The sequence below is a fragment of the Cuculus canorus genome, chromosome 3 (genome assembly GCF_017976375.1).
Source record: "Cuculus canorus isolate bCucCan1 chromosome 3, bCucCan1.pri, whole genome shotgun sequence".
Lineage (NCBI taxonomy): Eukaryota > Metazoa > Chordata > Aves > Cuculiformes > Cuculidae > Cuculus > Cuculus canorus.
The window spans coordinates 86,227,510-86,253,571 of NC_071403.1; the positions used below are offsets into that span (position 1 = coordinate 86,227,510).

Genomic DNA, 26,062 nt, shown 5'->3' on the forward strand with positions numbered 1-26,062 from the left:
CATGACAGCTGTAATTTAAAATGCTAGTTGCCTTTTTTTAAATATATATATGGTTTCCATGGAAACCCAAGATTCTGCACAATCAACTGACACTTATTACTCACGGTGCTGCGAAGTTCCCAAGCGAAAGGGCCCAATTCCAAAACCTTTACTCAAACAGGCACATACCTAACCGAAGCCAGTGAACAGGGAAGACAACAGTTTAGAAAAAGGAGTTGTGGGTCAAGGTCCAGATTTGAAAAATCACATGACAGATTGTCATTTAAAAAAAGGTTTTTAAGTCATTCTTTGGTTTATTTCCGTGATTCTCAACACTGTCCAAAAAGCCCAGAGACAGTCACATGAGAAACCATAGGTCTAAAGCAAAGCCCCCAGCACGTTTAAATCTTGTGTATTAAATGTTCAGAAGACTACAGGAATTCAGAGTACCCCTTACATTCATGTCCCCAAAAATCTAGTAACCGCTTAAGTGCATGCACTGAGGCATGACCGGCATGCCTATAAATTCATATTGTTCAAGTTAAAGAGTAAATATAGCTGAAAAAAACCCCACCCACCTATAATTAAATGGTCATTACTAGCAATACTATAGTGACTGTCTTGTTATTAAAGAAATGCAGACATGGTTTCTGCCTCTGCGGCTTGCTCAGCCAAAAGGAAGCTGTCTGCTCGATTTAGAAAGAAAGCAAATTTGAAGAATCCAAGGGAGTTTAATATTTCCATGTTCCTGGGGTCAATTATTAATTTAAATATGTAGAAAAATGGCAACTATATGAAAGTATATCTCGTACATTCTGAAGTCTGGAAGTCAAAAGCAGATCTTAACTTCCTTATGCTTAAATGTTACGGTAGGCTTGGAAAACCAGTAAGAAGTAATATAATATTTCCATGAAAAGCAAAGTAGAACTAAGTCTAACTGGCATTTGTATGCAAGAAATTTTTGCTATGCTTTATGTAAGGCAGATTTTATTGCAAAGATAGTTACCAGTCTGCTAGCAAGAAGAAAATACAGGCATCTATGCTCAGAGAAGATGGCTGATAATTATTAGTGACAACTTCTATTTTGCAGAACAACTCAGCTTTAATGTACTTTCTGGAAACAGCATTTTCATCACTGGTTTTCACTTCCTTCCCCACCCCATGTTAAGTATCAAAAATCAAGACTGGACAAGATGAATTGTGGATATTTACCAACCAACAATATGTCATATCCCAATGTTATTTTTAACTGGAACAAATACAGGTCATTCTTTATAACCTGCTGCCAGTGGTTGTTTATAAATATCTGCTTGCTACAATAAACACTGGTCATTGAAATATTCATTTGCAGTAACTACTTGGCACTAGGTTAATATATTTGTGAAGTTTGATGGAAGTGCTTCCAATACAAGCACTTAAAACATCAGACTTTTAAACTTAGTTTGGGAGGTTTAATATCTACAGTTACAGTTTTCACAAGCATTTCTGAAAGTTTTAAATCTCTTTAGAAGCTTCGAGGCTCCTGTCTCAGCACATCTAAGCTTCTCAACAATTACAGAATAGCTAATTTAACATTCTTACTCCCCATGCTGAGACAACACAGTACCAAACTTCAGCTATAAAAAGAGGCATTTCTGGTCAGACTGACCCCCAGCTGTCCCTTAAACAGAAAAGCAACACAGCCCAAACCTGTCTCGTCCCTCCAGAAAAAAGACATTTAAGGCCACAAATTTACATTTGCCAGAATATCAGGTGTTTCTCCGTTTGTGGCAACTGTGTACATGCTGACTTTGAGAAATACAGCATGAAAGCCCCACCATCACCTGTAAGGATAAACCACCTCAGAAGCCAGTTTAGGCAGCAGTGCGTAGGAACCACATTACATTGAAACAGTGTGTTAAAGCCATTCCAGCTAGTTAAACTAGTTTCTAACAATGTTTAATCAAATTCCTAATTGCAGGAAAGAAAAAAAACCCACAGTTTTAATGTAGAGAGAGGCAAAAAGATGCAAAGATAACCACCAATAGCAAAAACTCCTGTTGAAAGGTTTTCTTATGCTAAAAAAGGCACACAACCCCTTGTGAACTAGAGACAAAAGCTAGCAGTACTACAGCAATAAACCCAGAAGAAAAAGCCCACCAGAGTTATCCAGTTGCCTACTGGGAAGGAACAATGAAGTAGACAGGCTGCTCTTGCTCTGTTTTGTTTGCAGGGAAGTGGTCAAATTTAATCGTCAAATTTAGCCACATTAAGAAACATTTAACAAAAGTTACCCCAAGAAACCAGAACAAAACCTGACCTTTGGGTCAAAAGGCCATAGACAGGCCTTTCCATAGCATGGCGCTGAGTGAGTTCACAGATTGGCAATGAAAGAAAAAAACCTTTAGACATGTGATGGGAACAAGCTTTCGGATTTATCGAACAGTCACACCAAGCTTCTCTAGCACACGCACTCCCTTTTCTTGGTATTCTTGTCGGGTCATCCAGAAGTTGTCTTTGTCTTTCATGATGTCTGCTAGGACTGCGCCACCCAAAAACACCATGTGCTTTCGACGAGGTGGATCTTCAATTCGGATCTTAAATTTCTAAGAAAAAGAAAAGAAAAGAAACTAAACCTTTCAAAATACAACTGTGCTTTCTACCAGAACAATGGTATGGAAGCTGTTTACTGAGAAAAATGCAACTATAACTGAAATGCTAGCACAGGGCACTATGCGTGAGCTTACAGCTTGTGCAACCATAGTAAAATAACTATTTTGTGTCAGAAATTTGAGACAGCTATTGACACTTTACCCAAAATTATACTTTCACTGTATCAACAAAAAGCCCAGGAGTCACAATACAAAATTAAAAACTGTTATTTTTGCATTTCACAAACATGGTAAAGAGTGAAATACTTCCTAAGCTTCGATGGCTAAAATTATCATAACTTGCTAGATCATCAAATCGCAGAGTATTTTAGAATTGTACCGTGTTTTAGAAGGGCATATGGAACAGATTTTAAATCTACAGAATGTAGACTAGCTTAACTAATTAATATTCCCTTAAATTCTTCAATGCTAACGCTCTAACTTCAGGAGCAGAAATTCGTACAGGCAAAGCTACTGGTGAAATATTGTCTTGTACTTAAAACATTCTGTACAATTGAGTCATTCCATATAGCTCCAAAAGATCTTTAGAGAACACTGTATTAGGAACTAGGGAAGTTCAATTCAGTTCAGTGTTAGAAACTCCACTCAAAGGAATTTTCTCTGTAAATATCTCCACCTTTAAAAGCAGGCAGCATTCCAATACAGTGTTACCTCCGTAACGTCTGTGTGGCTGTTGTCTGCTTAACATAGTAAGCAATGAACACGGGGAATTTATTCCACTTGAGGGCATGTCAGAACTCTAACCTCTTATTTTGAATATTTCACTTACAGCACGAACCAAAACTCTCACAGATTAAAAAAATAGTTTTGCTCACTGATTACTTCAAGGCACAGAAACCCATTTGCTTCGTTTAACCTACATTCAAGTTGTGCCCTGGCATTTCTCAGCCCATTTTACAATCAAACTAACCTAGGACTTCAGGAATTACTTGCATAGACTAGAAGGCGGCTTTATCGCAAGTATGTATACACAGTCACCTATACGAAACGCGAGGGAGCAAAGAACCGGGAGGCAGCAGTTCCGCAAGTTGCACGGACGGGCCACCCGCAGCTCCCGTCATTTCTGACCACTTGGTTCCCTCTAGTGGGGATTCAGGCTAAACCTCTGCCCCACACAAAAAAAACCCAGTGACTCGGTACCTACCGAGAGTTTTTCCACATCTCCTTTAAGAACTCGTTCCAGATAGAGCTGCTTAAGTTCTCGCTCCAGTCGTGAAGGCAACCCAGGGTACATGGTGGACCCTCCAGACAGCACAATGTGCTTGTAGAATTCAGACCTGAACAAAAAAAATAGTCTTGCTAGTGTCATATAGTATACTCCATAGTACAGGTAGGAGTACCGGTACACAGAGGGGAGTAAACACAAATCTAAAGCAGTCACTACACAAAGACAGACTCTGCATGAGTTTGACAGGCTTCCTCATGCTTTTCCAGGCATCCTAGAAAGCAGCAGTGAAAAAAAATATATTTCTTGTATTTTAAAGATTTTATCCTTGCTCAATTCACACCAAAACAGCCAAGTTCCCAGACTTTTAAGCTCCAAGATCTCCAAGCGAGCCCCACTCCCAGTATAAACCCACACCCAGCAGTGCACATTCTAATGTCTCAAGCAAAAGATGTTATTTCATTTGAATGCAATTCTAGCATCACTCCTGCATCCTGAAAGAGGATTTTAAGTGTTCTGCTCTCACCTGGTATCAATGTCGGCAGCCTGGATGGTGTTAAATAGCAATTCAGCCACTCCAACCCCCTCTACGTTGATTAAGTGAGGCTGGAAGAGAGCCTCTGGTGCCTCAAACCGTTCTCCACCAACTTTGATAATCCTGCCATCTGGGAGCTAGTGAAGAAAAAGCACCATTTAAAACACTACTTTCAGCCACTTGGACAGCAAGCAAGCCAAGAGGAAACGACCCTACATTATTCCCTGATGTTTTAAAAACATGCGGCTGAAATGATCTGAGATTCTATAGTCCACTTTATCTAACAAGTTCATGTACTATAATATTCAAATTTCAAGGACCTACAACAACAAAAATGAGTACAAAGTCTTACGGAAATTCTGAAAAGAAAAAAAAGGCTTCTAAAAGTTTCCCCACAACCAAATAACCTGATTCTACAGAATCCTCTATCTGGGAAGTGAGCTACTGTCATGAAAAATTTAAAAGGAATCAAAGCTAAATGCTAGCCGAGTTTAAACCTATGAAGTTTAGGACACGAAAAGCTGTCTCAAAAACACTCACCGTGTAGGATTCAACTAGTACTGTGGTCTCTAATGCCAGTTTCTGCTCCTGTTCAATGTTGTATCCCACATAACACAGCTTTTCCTTGATCATACGAACAGTCTCAAAATCAGCAGAATGGTTGAAAGCATATCCTCGCAGTAAGAGGAGCTAGAGGGAATGTACCAGGTTAGCAGTAAATAAGAGGAACCATCCAGATCTCCTTATCAGTAGATAGGTATATTCAAACACATGCCTTTAAGGTTCGCCTCCCTTTAACTGCAAATTTAGTATTAAGTCTGTCACAGTGAGTCTGTTATTACTTGAAAAGTAAAATAGAAGCAGCATTACTTCAAGTTGGAAATTTTCTCTGTCTTTCCAACTTTCAGTATAACCATTACAAAGACAAGCAAAAGTTAGCCAAAATTATTCCCATATTTAGGACTTCACTTCAGAACACTCTAGTATTCACCCAGAATGCTGCTTAGATTTAAAAATAATAACCAAAGAAATAGTCTATAAAGCAGTCTTATTTAATAATCAGGGAAGAATCACTAAACAATTTTCCACACTCTAAGAAAAAGTCTCTCTGAAAATAGATAAGTAGAACTGATAAAACACATTTTTGTTCTCATTTTATATATCAACAAAGCCACTTTTTAAGTTTTTCCTTCCCAAATATTGAATAAAATACTTTCTTATATAAGTACCACTAAGAAAATCTGAAGTCTCTGAATAATAATACTATCGCAAGTGATTTAGATAAGGAAACATACTAAAGATAGACTATAGCAATGCAGAGAATATAGGATTTCTTCAAGTAATTGACATATAAATAATAAAGAGGAAATGTGTAGTATTTTTTTGCTATCAAGGGATTTTAACTTGAACCAATGTACCACAGATACCAGCCTCCACCTTAAAAATTCCTTCCAGCTTACCTTAATGAGGTACCTAGTGATATCCCTCCCAGCGATATCTAACCGTCTGGTGAGATGAGGGAGAGAGAAACCTTCATAAACTGGACAAATATGAGTTACACCGTCTCCAGAGTCCACAACAACACCAGTCAACAAACCTAAAAGAAGGAGAGGGAGAAGTAGTACGACTTTTATTAGCACCTTCATAAATAAAGTCGAACAGTAGCAAGTTTAAAACAGTATTTTTCATTGCAATCGTAACACAGCCTCTGTTCCCCAGTCATCATTTGGGGAAAAGCTGTCACAATTTAAAGTTCAGTTATTTCCATTCAACTGGAATGAAACTTAAGGTTTTCATACTAACAAATGTTTTCCTCTACATTTTTTAGAATTATTACCTCTACTTCTTCCTACTGTTCAGTTTTATCTGGTGTTTTGGCATCTTAAATTGCACCATAATTAAAGAGAATATCTAAAATCATTAATTGCTTGTTGGAGCACAAATTCCTCCTCAGATTCAGCTGTATACATGCAAAAAACCCAACACCCTCATAAGGTAGAGAATATCTGGAAGATACAGCACACATCTCTTTTTTCCCCACAGAAATAGCATCAGGCTGAAACAGATCCACTTTCATAGACTAAAGGAATTAACTCTGGTGAAAAAAGTTCATCATAAACCCATTCAATTCTAAAGCACACAAAGCTGGTATCATAAGCACGTAGATACAGAAGTGATGGTGAAAGTTGATTAGAAGAGTTTTATCATTTCTCAGAAGCTACCTAAAGCAAGAAAATATATTTTAAGGGGAGACTTTACCATAATGAAGGACCATTTAATATGTAATGGCAAGCTCCATACATTTATTTGCTCAGGCTTTGTTGACAGAAAGCAAACAAATTGGTTATTTGCCTGAACGAACCAAAGAACACACCTTGGTTCAGGTGTGTGATCAGATCTTCAGATTTATTAGTGAACTGGAATAACCGCTAAGCAAACGCAAGTCTGGCCATCGGATACACACAGAAAGGAAGGAAACGGTCAGTCACAAGGGACTACACCTAAATCCAAGAGACTATTGTGAGGAATTGCTAAAGAATTTCCTAACTAGAACTAGGGTTTGATATATAAACCCTTCTACTTTTAAAAGGCACACACACAGAATTGCAGACAGAAACAACAGTCTTAAGAGAGTTTTAATGGCAGCAACAAAATGTGGTGCACTGAAGATGTGCACATCTCTATATGTAATTTTAGCCACTACTTTAATCTTCAATATAATATAAATTAAGTAGGATGTTTTAAAGGGCTTTTTTTATTTTCAAAAGGAAATGTTCGATTTATGTGCCATTTATTTTTATATCTTAGATGGCCTTCAATCTTACTCTAGATGATAGCATGTGGAAACACTGTGAACTGCTCCCGAGTTGTTTCATATTCAGTTATTCAAAAAGTAATTGAGCACTATATGGTGAAATACATGTACAATTACAGCAGAAATTAAGATTGTATGTGTTAGTTAATTAAATACTTACAAGGAATCAAACCAAAGAAAAATCAAGGAGAAAAAAAGCCACACGCAGTAATACCACTGATCACAGCAAATAAAATTAGTATCCAGGTCTGCAAAAATCCTTTCAGTTCAATGAGTTTTGATTAGTTGCATAAGAGACCCACCCTTCCAGTACCCCACCACTTTTCCTCATGGACCTAGAAACTATGGTGACATGTTAATGGACAAGGATATTTACGTCTTGCTATGTGATAAACGAATACACTAAGCTACCATAAATAGCTGCAAGGAGTCACATTATTAGAACCGATGTGCTTGAGTAATTTCTTAAAATTCGAGATGGATTGCAGTCAGTGGTAGAATTCCTATTGAATTCAGTGAATCCGTAATTTTCTCCTCAGGCTGAGGATCATTCATTCGAGTTTATCTACAGCAAAAGAATCAATTTTTCTTTTTTCTTTACCTTAAAAATAGAGCAAAAGTCACCTAGGCATCTTCTTGGAATTCACTTAGGGTAATAAATTTTTCCTTTATCAGAAAAATCAAAAGCATGTCATTAAAATTTGATGCCAAAGGCTAAATGACTACACCCTGAAACAACAATGACAGTTCTGATATACAAGGTATTTTTATTTATAAGCATGTCCCCACAGCTGGTTCCTGAAAACAACACTGACAGTGGTACCTATCAATAGTTCCTATAAACAAAACATTAGAGCTGACCTTGCTTGCAAGACTGTTGAATTAAGCCCAAGACCCATTAATACCACATTAGTACTTTGGCTCAGCAACACATTCGTAAACTAAACAGATTTTAAGTTATTGCCTACCTTGAGCGTACAAAGTAAGAACAGCCTGAATGGCTACATACACCCCAGAAAACTGGTATGTCTCAAACATAACCTGTAAGATGAAGGCAAAAATTAACATCCAAAACAGGCCAAATACTGGAATTTAATAGATGTTCAAAAACTGTATTTCTAGAATTTTTTATTTTTGCTAATCAGAAACACTTCCCAAGAAATTTCATCACACACACTGCACAAACATTAGCAACTACTTGCTTTATGGCAGTAAGTAGCACATTCAGTTCTACCTTACCTGCTCACACCAGATGAACCATTTGAAATATTCCACATCCGTTTAGCAACAGAAGTGAGTGCTTATAAGAAACCCACACACCCATTTGTGCAGCTTTGCTAAGCCTCCTTCCAAAGTGCCTAATGAGTGGGAGGCAGTACTTGTAGACCAGCCAAGTACTTCATTACTGAAGTGTGACTTGGGAATGAAATGTTTGTTAAAGGTGTATGCTCTATATCTGATAAAGTTCAGGAGTTCAGGAGGGCTTTTATTCTTCATATCAAATCCTGCAGACTTTGTACCACTGCAAACTATGTCAAGTAAAGACCAAAATTCTACACATAAGGGTCTAGAATAAGCCCAGTGTCACAGATTGTTCTCCTTCTTCCCGTCTTTAAAGCACAATTGATGACTGACTTCTAGAATTAGTGCAAAATCCACTCCAATTGAAACAGTACAAGTAGCGCTAATTATTACTAGATAAAGAAAACCACAGTTGTGCAGAACTCTTACTGAAACTCAAAAAGCAACGGCCTGTCTTGTAGATGAGGTTCCCCTAACCACTAAGCTACTTTCAGTAAAAAAAAACAGAGTCTAAGATTAAAGAACATAGAGTTTATAGGATCTCGTATTCTTTATAAACACAAAAAAGGCCAAGTAAACAAGTAATACTGTACAGCACTTTCACCCCCAAAATGCTTTACCAGAAAAAAAAGGATGAACTCCATTTATTCTAACACATACAGAAGCTTTTGCTTTTGCCGTTCTGCAGCCTCCTGAGCACTTTTACAACTTCTAGGATTAGAAACTGATTACATCCTAAACACTCCCACAGCTCCAATAAAAGATATCTAAATATTTTTAAAAGAAAAAAAGCTGATGCCTGACAATTTTAGAATTCTGAACTATTTGAAGAACCTCCTCTGTTAAAATAGCCTGACTTTAAACAGCTGGTCCATATGAAAATCCTGATCCTTGCACAACAAAGTTAATTATTTCATAGCTGTATCGAGCACACCACAACCTCTCTGGGAAGATGGACGCTGCCTTCCTCGGGATATTTGCTGTAAGCATGCAGTGTAGCAGAAGTCAAGCAGAAAGGAACACTGAGGGGGGTGAGCTATAGAGCACCCTGCAACAAGAACATCACACGTTGGGTTTTTATAAACCGCCAATGGGCACTGGGTAATATAAAAGGAAATTTAATACAGTAGTCAGGGGCACAGGCTAAGAATGAGCAGGAGTTACAAGGCTGGCTAGTAACTTCCGTAATGGTCACAATTTAGCACATATGCAATACTTTCAGAAACAAGAAGCAGAAGTGCTGCCAGAAAAGGAACTGTTGAAATGTGAGCAACTCAGAGAGAGATACTAGCTCAGGAATCATTCTGTAAACTCAGTACTATTCCAATGGACGAGTCTTTCAGAAAACCTGAGTGCTTACAAAATGAAAAACTCATTTAAGAAAAATCTAAATTATCACCTTTATAGAACAAAATGAATATTCAAACGCCTTCCAAAATTACAGTAAACCCTAGAAGCCACTGCAAAACCATTTTATAACCTATACGCAGGCCTTTGGGGGATTTTTACTCTTTTGTTCAAGTCATCTAAGTCTGTTCTACTTGACATGAAGAATGCTTTGACACAGGACGTGTTAAGAAGTCTCAAGATGTAGAACCTGAGCAGGATGTTCTCCTAAAAAGATTCTTCTTTTCATGACAGCAGCTTTCATATTACTTACAAGGAGATATTCTAATTGGGCATAGAAAGGAAGAACTGGGATTGCGAAAAAAAAAGACAAAGAACACCAGTTTGGGCTTAGGAGAAGTGTCTGTGCTAGAATATCTCTACAGCTATAAGACATGCCAGTACAGTCTGTCTGCTCCTGAGGGTGGTACAGAATGAGAATGCAGCACATAACTAGCGACAGAAAGTGCTCAGTTAAGTTGAGGAGCAACCAGCATCTTGTACACGCAATGAAAGAAACAGCACTGTTTAAATATATAGTTTACAATATAGCCTCCACATTAACACTTGCTGCTGTTACCAGCTAGTTGAGTTTGATGGAGCAGTGCGGTGAGAAAAGAATTACTGGACACAGATAACTATATACGCTGTACTTCATTCTATCATCTTGATATTGTCCAGATGACTAAGCTATTCTTTTAAAATGCTATCACTGTATCACAAAATGCAAACACTTCATTATATTTACTGTAGGCTTTAAGAAAAGCCTTAATTCAGTCCTCCGCTTCATACTGAGCTAGGCTCCCTAAAAAGGAGGGGTCCATGTCAAAAATAGAAGGAGTGTAAATATGTTGCAGTTAAAAATTAAGTACTGCTAGTCCTCATAACACTGTGATCCATTAAAAATATTATTAGCAACAATGAGCTTCTGTTTAACTCAAATTTATATTTTAAAAAATGGATTCTAGTTCTTCCTAATCCTCTGGATTGTGATTAAGTATCTAAAATTTCTGGGGTGGTTTAAAAACAAAAATGGAGCAATACAAATATTTTATCAGCGTTCAGAAGCCATACAAGACTTTTAAATTTATGGTATGAAATTACCCAATCTCAGAATAACTAAAAGCCAGCCTTTTGTGTTTAGCCGGAAGAGAGAAACAAGAACACTATTGTAGATGGCTGAAAAGCAAAGAAGCAGGAACAGGAAATTCACCATTCCTGCTACATGGAGGCTACCCAGAATAATCTGCTACATCTATCACACCCCACCTGACTGATACACAATAGACAGTATTACTAATGGTGCATTACATAATACTTAGGTAACAGGTCCCTGATATCTACAATTGCTAAGAAATGCTCAGTGTGGATTGTAAAGTTTGGGTTTTTTCACTTAAGTTTTTCCAACCCTGCTATACTACACTTGCTCGCAAATCACTGAAAGAAGTGATTAGTGCAAACATATTCACTGCCACAGTGCAGAAAGCACTACTGTAACTGGGACAACAAAAGTATTTTAAAGGAAGGGTCAGAGGTAATGATAAAGTTAAATTTTTATTAGACTAAGCAAAAGATTTGGGAAGAAAAAATACATACACATACACCCTTTTAAATTCGAAGTTCTGATAAATGGCCAAGGTTTCAGACTTGGAATCCATTTTTCCTGCCCTATCAGCTACTCTAATAACATTTTTTTAATTAAACTTCTGTTACAGTGAATGCTTGCATTAATTTACAGTATGTATGATACTTGAGAAAAAAAAAGGGGAAACTAAACTTTCTGTTCTCATTAAACATCACTGTTATTCAAAATTGAGTGTCTGTCACAAGGTGCAAGAGCTGAAAATATACATCTGACAACTGACATGAACGCAAGTTTCAGATGGAGCTCAGGTCACCCAGGAGATGGTCCAAGAACCCGGCTTTCCTTCGCAGAAGGCTTTCCTTCGTAATCCCTAGCATTAATCAAAGACTAGTGAATTGGTTGTCATCACACCTTTGTCTCAGCTACCTCCAACAACACTGTTCCATCTGGAGAGCATCATCCTGCTCAAGCCTCAATCTCCTCTGAAGCATTACTGGCTTAATGAAGTCCAAGTAAGTCAAAGTAATTAAGTTTCATGCCATAGCTAGTAATCAATATATCTTGGACACATCAAGATGAACATCTATTTCCAGTTCTGGGTCTTACTGGTGATATGGCGTGCGACAAGAATCTTGCTTATAGCTTTTGAACGAGTTTACCTTGTTTGAATTTAACCACCGTAGCCTTCATGAGTTGAGGACAAGTTTTGGTTTGAAAACAGGACTGCTTTGCCTCAGACAGTTACCACATGTTCCAAGAAATTAAAATCTCTTAGGAGATACTTCAAAGACAATATAGATCAGTTTCTACTAGACAGACATACCTCCACAATCTTCTCCCTGTTTTTAGTTGGATTCATGGGAGGTTCTGTGAGTAGTATTTTACAATTTTTTGTGTCAATATTAAGTTTTTCTGGTCCAAACGTATAATCCCAGAGGTGTTTCATATCATCCCAGTTCCGAACTATGCCATTCTCCATTGGATAATTCACTTCCAGCATTGAGCGTAATTCACTTGCTTCATCACCAACCATGAGATCCTGTAAAATTTTAATACAGAAACACGTCAGGGCTTGCAAAGTTTTCCGAACACCAAAACGCTCATGAATGACAGCGAACTGCTCCAGCCCGTGTCCAACTGTATTCTTAAACAATGCCCATATTTCAGAATCATTTTCAGGTACTTAGGAGAAAAGTAGAATATATTTCATTTTGTATTTAGAATTTTGTTGTTATCCATCCCAAACCTTTTCCAAAATAAAGTTCATTATTCCATTCTCCAATTAACCTTAAGCAAACCAATAAACCATGCTACAGCTAGATACCACAAAGACCTTTAGAAGTGCACTGTTTCTTCACTGACACCTCCAAAACTGTTTTATCAAATACTCATTTCAAAAGGCGGAGATGCAAAACAGCACATAAGGGTAGTAGGTGGGATTGGCAGAATATTTTTCCATGCATGTTGCAAATTTCTGTGCACAATACCAAAAAAGGAATAATGAGTGGTGAATAAGCATATTGAACAGTAGCAAAAGCAAATAAGAGATCAGAAGTTCCACACTAGACATTAAAAGAAACAATGGTTTACATATTGCCTATCTCAGTAGGGTGTAAAGGGACACATCTCAATATAAAATACACCCTCGCCTGTTCCATGCCAAAAGTCACAAGCCAAAAAAACCAGTAATGCGTTCTTACACAAATACAACCAGCTAATGCATAGTTTGTACAGTCATTTCACACTGATTAAGCAATCTGTTTATTAAAGTTAGTTATGCAAACATTGCACATTCAAATTAGTAGCATCATATCCTCTTTCCCACGTATTTCCCAGAGGAAGTATGCACAGTAACATGTTAACTTTGCTCCCTATTAGATCCCACAGTTTTCCAAAGAAGCCTTAACTGACTTGCTCACATTTAGCCTTATAAAAACACTTCTAGGTAGCAATAGCATACTAGTACCGCATTTATTTTGCTGCAAAAATTCAGTTGCTTCACACAAAAATATGCCACCACAGTTTGCAGTTACTACAGCAGAGAAAACTTCAAAGTGAGAGCTACTCAAACTACTATTCAAAGCTAGGGAAAAAAGATGCACAATGAAAAATCCAGCGTCTGGTTTTGAATGCCTTTTTTTAAGCAGTAACCTAAACAATTACTGTTGACTACCTAAAAAAGAAGTTTGTTGAAAATAGTTTAAAACAAATCATTCCTCTTCCAACCCCTGTCCCTGACAAGGCATTTCATTTGTTTTCCCTTGCACAGTAGATCACTGCACAGAAGACAAGACTAACATTTTTAAACCAATGAACTCTAGTGAAACTGTACTACTAAACCTCCACCACACAGCCACGTTAGTCCTGAGAATTTAAGATGACAGCAATCAGTAAGTAGAATCGGAATCGGAAGCTTTTTTTTGTGCATTGTTCTTTTAAGGCTTTATGCTGCTGAACAGGACACAGCCCAGGAAAAGCCGCTACTCAAATGAGCAATGGAAGTTGCACAAAACTTTACCGTCCTTTTAAAACAAAGTTAAAGAGCAGAACAGTTGCTCTCAAGGGCACAGTAACAAACATGCGCACTTGGTCGGTGAAGGGGAAGGAGGACAGCATGAGTGAATTTGCACAGAGGAACCCGTATCATGACATTAACTGTTTCCACCACTCTGGTACTCAGTAATATTTGTCTAACTGAATCTGAAAGTGATTTCAAGCTCTTTGTAATGTTATGTAAAGCAATTTCTACTGTTAAAGAGGCTGAGCTCACGTTGATTTTTAAGAGTTATTCTTAAAACTTGCAAAACTACAGGTCAAATAGGACTTAGAAGCAATACATAAACTAGTCTCATTAATTAGTTGCTAGTAAACCAAAGCAATGAACAATGTCTAAAGTAAGTATGTATTCAAATGTAAAATGTAGGACAAGACAAAACAATGAATAGCACCAAAAAATAACATAACAGCTACTAGGTCCCATCAAGCAAAAATGGTAAACAAACAGCACAGGGGCACCTCACTTACCATCTTTTTGTTATTCTACTTCAACAGGTCAAGAAAGGTGAAGAAAGAAGGTAGAAGCAAGAAAGTCAGAAAAGGCCTAAATGAAATTCTCAAATTATTTTAAGTACACAGTAGAAATAGGCTGAAAAGAGATGCATGTACAGCAGGAAATGATCCGAGTTAGTTTACTAAAGGCCAGACTGACATTCTCAGGATCTCCGATTAAAATGTCCCTTTAAAGGAAGCTACTGCCATGTCAATCACATGTCATGTTTATGCATCTTACGTTGCAAACAAGATCAGTATACCTGCCTATTTCTCATAAATAGATTCTGTGCATAAATATTCTGTAACAATGCAGTACTACCCTGGGCAAAGTATTTACCTGCACTAGACAAGACTCTGCACAAGGCATTTGACCATCACTAGCTCTGACAAATGCCAAATTTCAATTTTGTTTTAAAAATTCCACTTTAAATACACAAGAACTGAAAACTATAACATAAAAGCATTAAATTAAAGCAAGTTAATCCATTCATATATCATGGAAGAAATATCCAAAAGGCATCAAATAAGACGTATTTATTTTACTTTCATGGCATCTGCTCTCAGAATGGAAATAAGCAGTTGTGAAGTGCAGCAGTAAGAGCAGCGTCTCAAAGCTCTTTCAATCTAGCAAGCTATAGGGGTAGCAAGATAAGACAATTAAAGCAGTCGTCAGGAAGCACTATAAGATACTTGAAGTGTTTGTGCACAAACATTGTCCAAAACTATACTAAAGTCATTTCCATGATTATTAAGATTTTTCCTTTTTGATTAAATTAACTTTGAGTCACCTAAGCTGTCAAAAGCCATAGGGTAACTGTCAGCACCGTTAGGACAAATCTACATGTTCTGCAAATTGTGTCAGAGGGAAAGCATACCACGTTTCTGGCAGCTGCTTTTCGAGAGGCAGGACCAAAGAGGCTGGCCAGAGCATGGCCCTCTTCCTCACTTCAAATTCACAGAACAACCCTCTCCAGGCTGGTTTAGGCAGAAATTGAGCAGAACTGTAGGACATGGCCCAGCAGTTATCGAGTCTGATCTGCCCTAAAATCCTAATTGTTTGAACTAGTCAAAGCTAGTCACCCACCCTGCCTTCTTAAGCAGGTTATCAATCCCTAAACGTGCTGCAAAGATCAGTAAGCCAGTAAAAGCTAAGAACAGCATCTATGCTTCTGGTTTCAGAGTTTTAAAATTGCAATTTTAAGCAAAATAATCCCAGTAATAACCAAACTTTTGTTTTCATGTCCTGAACCAGAGACTCTGCATAGGGGAAAAAGCTGCAGTCTGAAACAAGAATCCAGAAGGAAAACATGGACAATGTAACTTGAACTCAACAACTCGATAGACAAACAATAACCACTGTTTTGATCAGCTTTCAGACTCTTCACAGAGTTTCTGAATTTCACTGGAATGATAGCTTTTCTGAATAGTTTTGAAAAGTTAAACTGATGATCTTGCCAGCTTCCTTTACTCAGTTTTAAACTCGGCCCTTAAGAACTTGCAGTGAATGGCTGGAATTAAATTGTGCCATAAAACTCATCTGCTAAAATACAACCTTTTAGGAAATCTGCAAGAACCTCACAAAGAAAGACAGCACGCACACTTAACAAATCTTCCTACTGCATTAATCTACAGAGATACCCAAAGCATCTATGGCAGGGATTTGTCCTCTTGATACACTGCTTCCTTAAGAAAGAATGACAAAGTACTACAGATAGATGCTATAAAATCTCTAGGAAGAATCTAGACACAGTTTACACTCTCTAAAATACACCCATGTGATCCATGCTCAAGCAGAAGATGAGCAATGCATGTGAAATTATAGTTCACTGGTCTCAAGCGGTTACCCACTTCCACCTCCTATCTTTTCAACACTGTCACGTGCAACAATATTAAACTAAGTTATCAGATAATCAGAGGATACCAAAACTGGCAGGACAGGCTGTATCAGACAGATTCCATAAAGCTTTATCAGGACCTCCTTGAAGAAATTTTCACATGAAGCTCAAGTAGATAAGAAACATCCCTACTCAACTTCCAAGAAAATGGAAGATGTTTTCCCCTTCCTTACAAAAACTCCTTTTTACTGTGAAAGGGAATAATTGCCATCCTTTCAACCAAATTTTCCTAGCTGATACAAGATAAGTGGTTAGTTGTTTTGGTTTTTTTGTAAAAAAAGCTCATTTTGGAAAGGTCTGATGTCTTTCACCCTCTTCACCTTCTTAGTATGGCCTTCTGCTGTTACTACTGACTTTTTACTGGCAGCAGCAGAAATCAGATACCTGAAGTTCTCCTTGTTGCCCACAGGGTTCTGAAAATAAGGAACAAGGTTGTGTTGATTTTTCTTTTTCCTTTTACTAAGGTGATGCTAAGAACCACCAAGGAAAGCAAACCTGAAAGCCTGAACACATGTGGTTCAACTTGACGTTCACTGGCCTCAGTGAGGGCTTCTACTGCTCTGCATTGCCTCCTGATTCTCACTTGAGTTCCTGCTTCTGCCTTTCTCTCAAACTGGAGTTTGTACAATTGTCTAGTGAAGCAGTCAGAACTTCACCTGACAAAGAAATCACAATTTTTTTAACTGGATCAGCTCACTGAAGTGGCTTACCACATGACTGCACAAGCAGTATGACCAGCACAAGGTGAGAAGGATTGTCTAGAAGCAAGAAGGGAGGATGCAACCACAGCAGGGTCAAGACATTTACTGGTTTGTATGGCAAAAGCAACTACCAACATTTGAAGCATTACTCTGTAATTACAAAATACAGTGAGAATATATAAATGAGTCTAGCTCCCTAGACTTCAGAAAAAGATTCACAAACACTGGTCATCCCCCATTCCAAGCTTGGAGTAATGTCCCAAGACAAAACAGACTGAACACAGCCCTTTCCATCTCTCACTGGTGAGAAGTACTTACCTCTATCAACAGCAAAAAGAAAAGAACACAAAAACAATAGAAACAATGAAATGCAAACACAACCAAGCTTAAACATCTCATACAAGATCACAGATGATCAACTGTAGGTAGAAAGCAAACATTATAGAAGGACCTGGAAGACACGGCAGTCCTTCAGCCTTGTCTCAGAATCCCACAAGATACCTTGGTGACAAACATCAATCATTTCCGTTTCATTTCTGCCTTCTAATCTTGACATCATCTATATATGCAGCATTTGAAGCCCCTTTTTTGCCCAGAACCACCTGAGCCCTACCTGCTGCCTCCTACGCTGCATTATCTGAAGGCCTCCACTGCTTTAGGTTACCCTCTTAATAACTTTGTAGCTTGTGACAGACTAAAACCCAATACAGGAATTAATCAAGAGATACTAAAATAGCATAAATAGGAATTAAGAAAAAAGCATTTCCAAACATTACATAAGGTAAAAGCTGTCCTAAATGTTATCATCTGTCAGAAAGGAATAATGATAAAAGTTTACCTTGATTTCAATGTTTCCCACTTTGGCAGTTGATCTTATAATGGGTCTTCCAACTAAAGCTGGAAAAATGTGCTCTGGAAAATTTGAGCCTGCATAGCCACATTTCACAAACTGAAAAGGAATAAATAACTTTATTAGAACATGCATTGCTTCTGTTTACCAACAGAATCCTGGTTTGTGGTAAAAAATTAGAAGTCCAAATGTAAGAGTGTGCATCCCACTGGAAATTAAGTGGATTTACATTTTCAAATCAATTTGACACGTTTCAGATGATGCATTGATCTGTAAAATCAACCTAAAGTATTTTCTGGGATGTTTTCTGAATCAGACTGTCAGATTTTTGAGAAATAGTATTAAAGTAACTCAGAAAATTGAAAGGTGTAAGAGAATCCAGTGTTTCGATTTGGATTTCCTGCCACTCTATGAAAAAAGTTCTCTAGCAACCTGAAACCTAACACTTTGTAATGGATCACCTTATAATGAGCAGTCAATGAAAGCGAATTAAATTGCCACTCCAATTAGAGCACACAGTAGCATAACAAATTGCACATCAGAAAAATGCAAAATCTCATGAATCCAGGTATTATGTTGCTATAGAAAGTTTAATGGTGAACTAGCAGGTAGTCTGTGCAATTCAGATGGTTTTCTCACTGTTTCATAATTTTCAGAGTTTCTTTTAAGAATAAAAATATAAGTTTTCAGTAAGCACTTCTAAAACCAATAGCACAACAGAAACCTCAGTTGACAGTAATTTACACCAAACAGAATACTCTGAAAGAATGTCTGTTACCTACACATGTAGGAAAGGAAGCTTTATATTGCTGGGTCCCAAGATCGTAAATACACCAGGAAAACAGTGAAGATTAACTAAGCATAAAGGGAAAAAAATACAGTCACTAGAAGAAGCTCAGTTGTAAAAAAAGAACTCTAAGTGTGCCAGCAAGAAGTTACAATTTTAGCTCATGGATCAGCACATTATAGTCTTCAGCAATCCTACTCTGATGTTCTGCCTGCAGTTCATACAGAGCAGGCTTCTTTCTCTTTCCAATGCATACCTAGCATACTGTGCTACACCAGCGTGCTAGAACAACACTCTGCAGTCCCAAACTAAACATTATGCCTTTTCATCTGCAAATTACTCAACCATCTAGGTGTAACGGCAGCAATACAACAACACAGGATCATGGAGGTCAGAGGAACCTCAGGAGCTCTCTCATCCAACTTTGCTGGGCTCAAAGCAGTCAACACTGAATTCAGACCAGGGTTCTTACGGCTGTGGCTGGATGGGTGTTGGAAGCCCAAAGGGACAGACAATTCACAGCTTCCTTGGGACCCTGTCCCAAAGCTTAATTATTCATTTCAGGTTGTATGAAAAGCCAACTGCTAGAATTTCCAAAATGTTCACTGACTTTTCTGCAGTGAGGTCTGAAGCCTGTGACTAAAACAATTACCACAGCAAAGAGTAGAGCTAATTGTAGCTGGGAGGAATTCTGCCATTACACCAACAGTGACGTCACCTTCTAGTACTTTACATTATTTGCCACAGTGCAGTTAAAAGGACACCTGTTTCAGAAAGAAATTTATAAAGCCAGTTATGGAAAGAGCAAAAAGATGTTTTAATTAAAGGTGGGGTAATACAGAGGAGAAGGCAATTTTTTTGCTTTTTGTGACACTAATTTATTTCACCCATTCTGTGCTTGCAGTTTCCCAAGGCAGAGCAGTCTGAAATACCTGAAGGATGACACTGTATATAAAACACATTTCGCTCATTCTACTTAAATCCATGTTCCCCAAAAAGGGAATCAACTTATCAGCTCTTTTGCTGATAAGTGTGGAGTACCTAGGAGTTACACAGATCTTATCTGAGTATTCAAGAATGTTGGTGCTGCTGTGAGAAAGCAAAGAGTAGCCACAAGCAGTTTTGCATCACGCAACCTGAACACACCAGAGGGCTTTGCCAGTTTTATACCAGAGGAAACGTGAGAGACATTTTGAAGAAATAAGCTGATTCCAAATAATAGTGTACAATTTCTTAAAGAAACATAAGCTCCCTTTCAGACTTAGCAAATTACCGGATTCAGGGCAATCACACAATTTTTATTGCTACTACAATATTTAGGTATGCTTGCTATAAAGTTCATTGTGCAGGACCTGGTCAGACTACAAGGAAGTTCTATAAAACAGCTCGTACAATCCCACCCTCCAGCTTGGGGTTTCATAAAATGTTCCAAGAAGAACCTCCAGTAGCCCACGCACCTTTAAACCCATTTATTCACTTGCAGCTTTTCCTCCTTTTCTTTCTCCCAGCAGGACACAGCTTCTCTATCAGCCACCACCAACTGTGCTGGTCAACAGAAGCAACAGCACCAGCAAAATCTACACCGATCTTTACAACTCAAGCTGCTGGAGCAGCGCCCAAGAAGCTCCTCTTCCCACCCTTTCAAATCCTGCCAATGGATCAAATGAACTCCAAGGTTTACAGAGATACATGACCAAAACGACTACAGCACAAAATCAGTAAGCACCTCTTGGCCAACCCTGAAAATACCTCTTGAAATCACATTCAGCTACACTGACCTCAAAAATGCTGACCTACAAAAATACTATTCTAACTTCTCACTGTTTGACCTGTGTAACTTCCATCCCCTTTCTACATCAAGGCCTTGACACAGCATCCCAGGAAGTTAACAATGTTGGCAATTAACAAATCCTAGATTTTCAAAGCAGGCTGTCATTTCTCCAACCAACCTAAAACACAGTCAAAACCATCTTTAATTTTTACATAAACTACAATAAGCAATATTAAACTTGGACATTCACTGTCTGTTCTCTACCTCTTTCAGGCTGGAACAGAGTGCCTTAAGAATGACATTTTTACAAAGTTTGGTAAAGTCAACAGCAGATAGACAGGGCAAAATTTTAACTGTATCTTCCACTTCAAATCTGATTGCCCCTCACCCCAGCTACACGAAAACTTGGTGAAGATGAGAACTAAGCCTTGTGCATCAGCTTCCCCATCAACGAGAGCATCCCCACTGCAGTATTCCTCCTGACACAACATGGAATATTCAACTGGTTCACTAGGTTCATGATGACATAACATTGTGTATTACAGCTGAAGAACCAGACTCAGTAAAACTACCAAAACATAAGTGCACCTAAGAAATGCACATGTATACAATAACAGATCCTGGTTTAGATCTTTAAAGAGGTACAGGAAACACAATATTTTTTCCTCCCATCCTTTACTGATCCTCCAAAATCTTCAATTAATCATTATGAACTGCAGCAGTTTGGGATATAATCATCTTCTCTTTTCTAGGGCCAGACATTAAATATTCACTGTTCCCACCATCCTCAATTTGAAACCGTAGTAAAGGCACTTTACTTATACGTAAGTATAAGGCACTTGTTTCTCTTCCATCTCTCATGGCGCACATGCCTTGGAACAATTATCATACATTTTCAGTACAGTGCTCGGTAAACATTAGGTCTCGACCAATAACACCAACACTCAATGAATTTACGCATCTCTGTATGGAAGCGAAGAGTTCATCATCATTCATATTTGCACACATTTGCTGTATGTTCAAAACATTTAAGAACAGCTACTTAGCTTGCCTGTGTGCAAGACCACACGTGTAAGAATTTTTACCATATATAGTTTCTTCTCCATTTCACTGTGGTTTATACAGACTCTTTCACTTCCTATTGAGTCATCAAACAGCAAGAACTTGTATGTATAAGTACTCTTTCAAACTAAAGGAATGAGGAAGTTCACAAACAGGTCACGTGACAAGTTTTAAAATGAATACTAATATTCTTATCAGGTCTCTTGTGCTTGATCCTTTCCATTGATGCAGCTCTCAACAAAAAAACTACACACAAGCAGACCAATTTTACGGGCCACTATGTAATCTACTGTTTGCCCTATACCAATAAGAACATACACCTTTAACACTTTAGACCTTTCAGGTGCTGTTGCCTGCCTCTCTCCTACACTACATGTTGCAAGAACTTCCTTCTGGTGACCTAAATGACTGGTTGCAGCCAAATACTTTAAAAGTCTGTAACAAGAACATTAACTTTCAAAGGTAAGCTTAAAGTTAAAATCACATCTGATTTTTCTAAAGATAGTCTCCATTTTCATGTAGTATTTCAGGCATTTGGCAAGAAATTTAATTTCAATCATTGTTTTAAATGTGATATATCAGACTATATCAGAAATTACTCTGACATAAAGCTTCTCCTCGTCAAACAGAAAAGATATTATTACAAAAATACTGGTTTTACAATACAGGAATACCTGATAATCTCAATATGCAGCTGAGGCTTGAAAGACTTACTGAACAGAATTTCCTTCCAGTTTGATTATCCCAATTCAACTTAAATATTTTGAGTTGGTGATTCAACAATTATTTCTTGATACTTTGCTTACCCATACAGTGCACTCTGTGGCCAGGGTACTTCCACCCATGATCTGCTTCTCTCAGAGGCCAACCCCAAGCAACACAAGCTGGAGGGACACAGATCCCTCCTCTCAGCACTGCAATGGCACTATAAACGCACCTTCCACTGTTATTTATATCCTGCTGATACAACTTGCAGAAGGAACAAATGCATCATTCTAAGACATCTCGCGATTTAAAAGCACACACAGATATGATACACTGTACAAAATCTGTGTTGCAAACCTGGTTTAGGAAATTGGGTAAAAATAATGGCTTCTACCTCATGCGTACAACTTAGCGAGAGCAGCCACACACAACGCTGCTGTCACTACCAATATATTACATGTTTTACAATTCAATGATTTATTTCCATGTAAAGGATCACAGTAAAGGATGAAGCACTGATTTTTTTTTTTTTAATATGACCATTAGAACATTGGACAATGAAAAAAGCCCAACAAAAAAGCTTTCATGCCCCTTACTAAGAAGAAAATCATAAATGCCTTTTCTTTTCTCCTTCCTTTTTCTAAATGATAGCATAGAAAGTGCCTAAGGGCTCCAGGTCCCAGCCCTATTAAAGATGATTTTTGCTGTAGGAGGAAAGACGAGAAGACATCAGAACTGTCAAACCCCAGAAATGTCAAATACAATGCTGTTCTTCCTGAACTATTCTAACCATTTCAAATGCTAATTGGAAAAGCCTCTTAATGCAGGATGCTGAATCTCTAACAACACCCTTCGACTCAAGTATTCCCTCTGTCTTTAAAAAACAAAAAAATATTTTTTTTATTTCAGGCATTTATAAAAAAAATCACTTCCTTTTACTATTTCTTTTACTATTTCTTTTCTGTTCGATGTATCTTTACATGCTGTCAGCTGCGTTAAGCGTTCACATAGTGTTTCTTTCCTGCGCGAAACCCTAGATTTCTAAACAAAATCACCGAGGACGAATAGCCCCAGTGTGGCACCTTATCTTCTTGCCGTAAAATGGTATCTTTTCCACTTCCTGTCGAGGCGCCTCACAGCCTGCGCTCGCTGACAAAAGGACGAATTTCGAGTGGGTGCCCACACCCTCTCGGCTGGCAGAAGAGACGGAACGATGGCGAGAAAAGCCTCGGGGATCTCTGGCTGTAAAAAATGCCAATTTGGAGTCTGTCGCAGATCGGGAAGGAGAGAACGTCGCTCCGTTTGGACCACCGGCTGCAAAAAAACCCCCCTCACCGTTCCTTAAGATGAACCTTCATGCGTCTCGAGGGCTCCGAGCGAACGGGGGAACCGGCGGGGCCGTTTTACCGCGCCGAGCCCCCTCCGCCCATTCATTCCGCTCTGGCGGAGCGCCTCCACAGGGCCGCGGCCCACGGGCGTGCCGGCAGGAAGCCGGCCCGGGGGGACTCGCCCCCCGCTTCCCCGCCCGCTCACAGCCACTCACCCCGGTGCCGTTGTCGCACACCACCACCTTCCTGCCCAGCGTGTCCATCCCTGCAAGCCGCCGCCGCCGCCGCCCCTCACCGACACGCCCGGCCCTGCCGCCGCCCCGACCTCCCCCGCCGCCCCGGGACCGCCGGAAGCCGTCAGCTCGCGCCGCCGGCCAATCAGCGCGAGCTGCTGCCCAAGCAGGGCCCGCGACCGACCAATCAGCGCTCGCCTCCGGCTAAGCCCCGCCTGCTGCCGACCAATCAGAGAGCGCTGCTGCCCAATCAGGGCCAGCCTCCGACCAATCAGAGAGCGCCTCCAGCTAAGCGGACAGAGCCCCCGACCAATCAGCACCCACAGCCGGCCAATCAGAGAGCACCGCTGGCCAATCAGGGAGCGCCGCTGCCCAATCACCGTCGGCTGCCGGCCAATCAGCGCCCGAATCCGGCCAATCAGCGAGCGCCTCTACCCAATCGGCGCCTGCTCCCGGCCAATCAGCGCGCGCCGTCGCCCGCCCGCCCCCGTTGCCATGGCGGCGGCCTCGCGCTCCGCATCCTCCCGAAGGCCCGAATAAAACCACCTAGACCACTGCGGGGTTTGTTTTGGATTCGGCAGTGGTGAAACCTGAGGGGGCGAGCGGATGCCTGCCCCACCCCCACCCCCCGTCTGGACAAGGGCCGTGTCTGCCCCCTCTGCTCGCACACAGAGAGGTTATTCCGAGGGTTCCAGAACGGGACACAATACTCCAGACCTCACCTGAAGTGCTGTGTCCCGTTCTGTAATCCTCAGCATAAGAAGGATATGGAGCTGTTGGAACGGGTCCAGAGGAGGGCTACAAGGATGGTCAGAAGGCTGCAGCACCTCCCAGGCGAGGACAGGCTGAGAGAGTTGGGGTTGTTCAGCCTGGAGAAGAGAAGGCTCCGAGATCTTATAGCGACCTTCCAGTACCTGAAGGGGCTACAGGAAAGCTGGAGTGGGGTTACTCGTAAAGGCTTGTGGGGATAGGACCGGGGAGATGGGTATAAACTGGAGTGGGGCAGATTTAAGCTAGACATAAGGAGGAATTTCTTCATGATGGGAGTGGTGAAACGCTGGCAGAAGTTGCCCAGGGAAGCTGTGGATGCCCCTTCCCTGGAAGTGTTCAAGGCCAGGTTGGATGGGGCTTTGGGCAGCCTGATCTAGTGGGAGGTGTCTAGGAGGGACACCTAGGAGGGAACTAGATGGTCTTTAAGGTCCTTTTGAACCCAAGCTATTCTATTATTCTATGATTAGGCGGCTATTCATGAGCCATTTGTCATCAACATTGTGTTATTCTGTGGCTCGGCATCCCAAGAGAGCTTTTACTCTCCCCACGAGGTTTTGCCCAGATCTGCTTGGCAAACTGTGCCTGCCTGGTGGATTCCAAAAAAAGGAAAGAACAAAGATGACCTGGTTTGCCTCTGATGGCGTAGGCTCTTTCCTTCTAGAATCATAGAATCACACAATTGTTGAGGTTCGAAAAGACCTCTAAGACCATCCAGTCCAACCATCAGCACAACAGCACTGTAAGAAACACCTATTCACTGGTAAGATATTGAAAAGGACAATGTCTTCGAAGCAAAGGCAATAATATTTTTATTTTGCAATTCAGAACTGAATTGTATGCCCATCGAAAAAGGAATCCCATCTTACAAAAGCAGTAGGTATATATAATAGTTTTAGACAAAGAACTCTTTAAGTCCTCAAAGAATGTTTATTTTTTTAGGTTATTCAACCATGTCTGGAGACTCCCTTCAGGTTATCTCCTGACCCAAGACAACTACATCTTACAAGTCAGTTAAGCACATCAATAAATTCTTGCAGCCATAAGACAGGTTATGTCTTGACCTAAACCAGCTACCTCTTAGAAGACAGTTAAGTATATCAATAAATTCTTGCAACTCTAAGAGAGTGTTTATTCTTTCAGATTATTCATACATTATCTCTTGATACAAGACAGATTTGTACTACAAGATAATTAAACATACAAACCAGCTGCAGTAAAACTTATCAATTAATTCTCACACCACCATGCCCACTAAGCCATGTCCCTAAGTGACATGTCTATGCGTTTTTTTAACACCTCCAGGGGTGGTCACTCCACCACCTCTCCGGTCAGCCTGCTCCAATGCTTCAATACTCTGTCAGCAAATAATTATTTCCTAATATCCAATCTAAACCCCTCATGGCACAACTCGAGGCCGCTTCCTCTTGTCCTATCATTTGTAACTCGGGAGAAGAGACTACCACCCGCCTCGCTACAACCTACTTTCAGGA

General features: G+C 39.6%; 1 protein-coding gene across 2 annotated transcripts; it reads right to left on the reverse strand.

Moving 5' to 3' along the window:
* Positions 1-1,342: 1,342 nt before the first annotated feature.
* On the reverse strand, positions 1,343-23,918 carry ACTR2 (actin related protein 2). Of its 2 annotated transcripts, XM_054063961.1 has the most exons (10): positions 23,784-23,918; positions 17,904-18,014; positions 14,443-14,457; positions 12,242-12,457; positions 8,114-8,186; positions 5,791-5,927; positions 4,871-5,020; positions 4,322-4,467; positions 3,775-3,907; positions 1,343-2,564 (listed from the first exon to the last, which is right to left on the reverse strand). In XM_054063961.1, exons 1-10 carry the CDS (start codon positions 23,829-23,831, stop codon positions 2,394-2,396), a joined length of 1,200 nt encoding a protein of 399 aa, XP_053919936.1. In that variant the 5' UTR covers positions 23,832-23,918; the 3' UTR covers positions 1,343-2,393. The 2 variants fall into 2 exon arrangements, with proteins under 2 accessions (XP_053919936.1, XP_053919937.1); XM_054063962.1 differs by lacking the exon at positions 14,443-14,457.
* Positions 23,919-26,062: the final 2,144 nt, after the last annotated feature.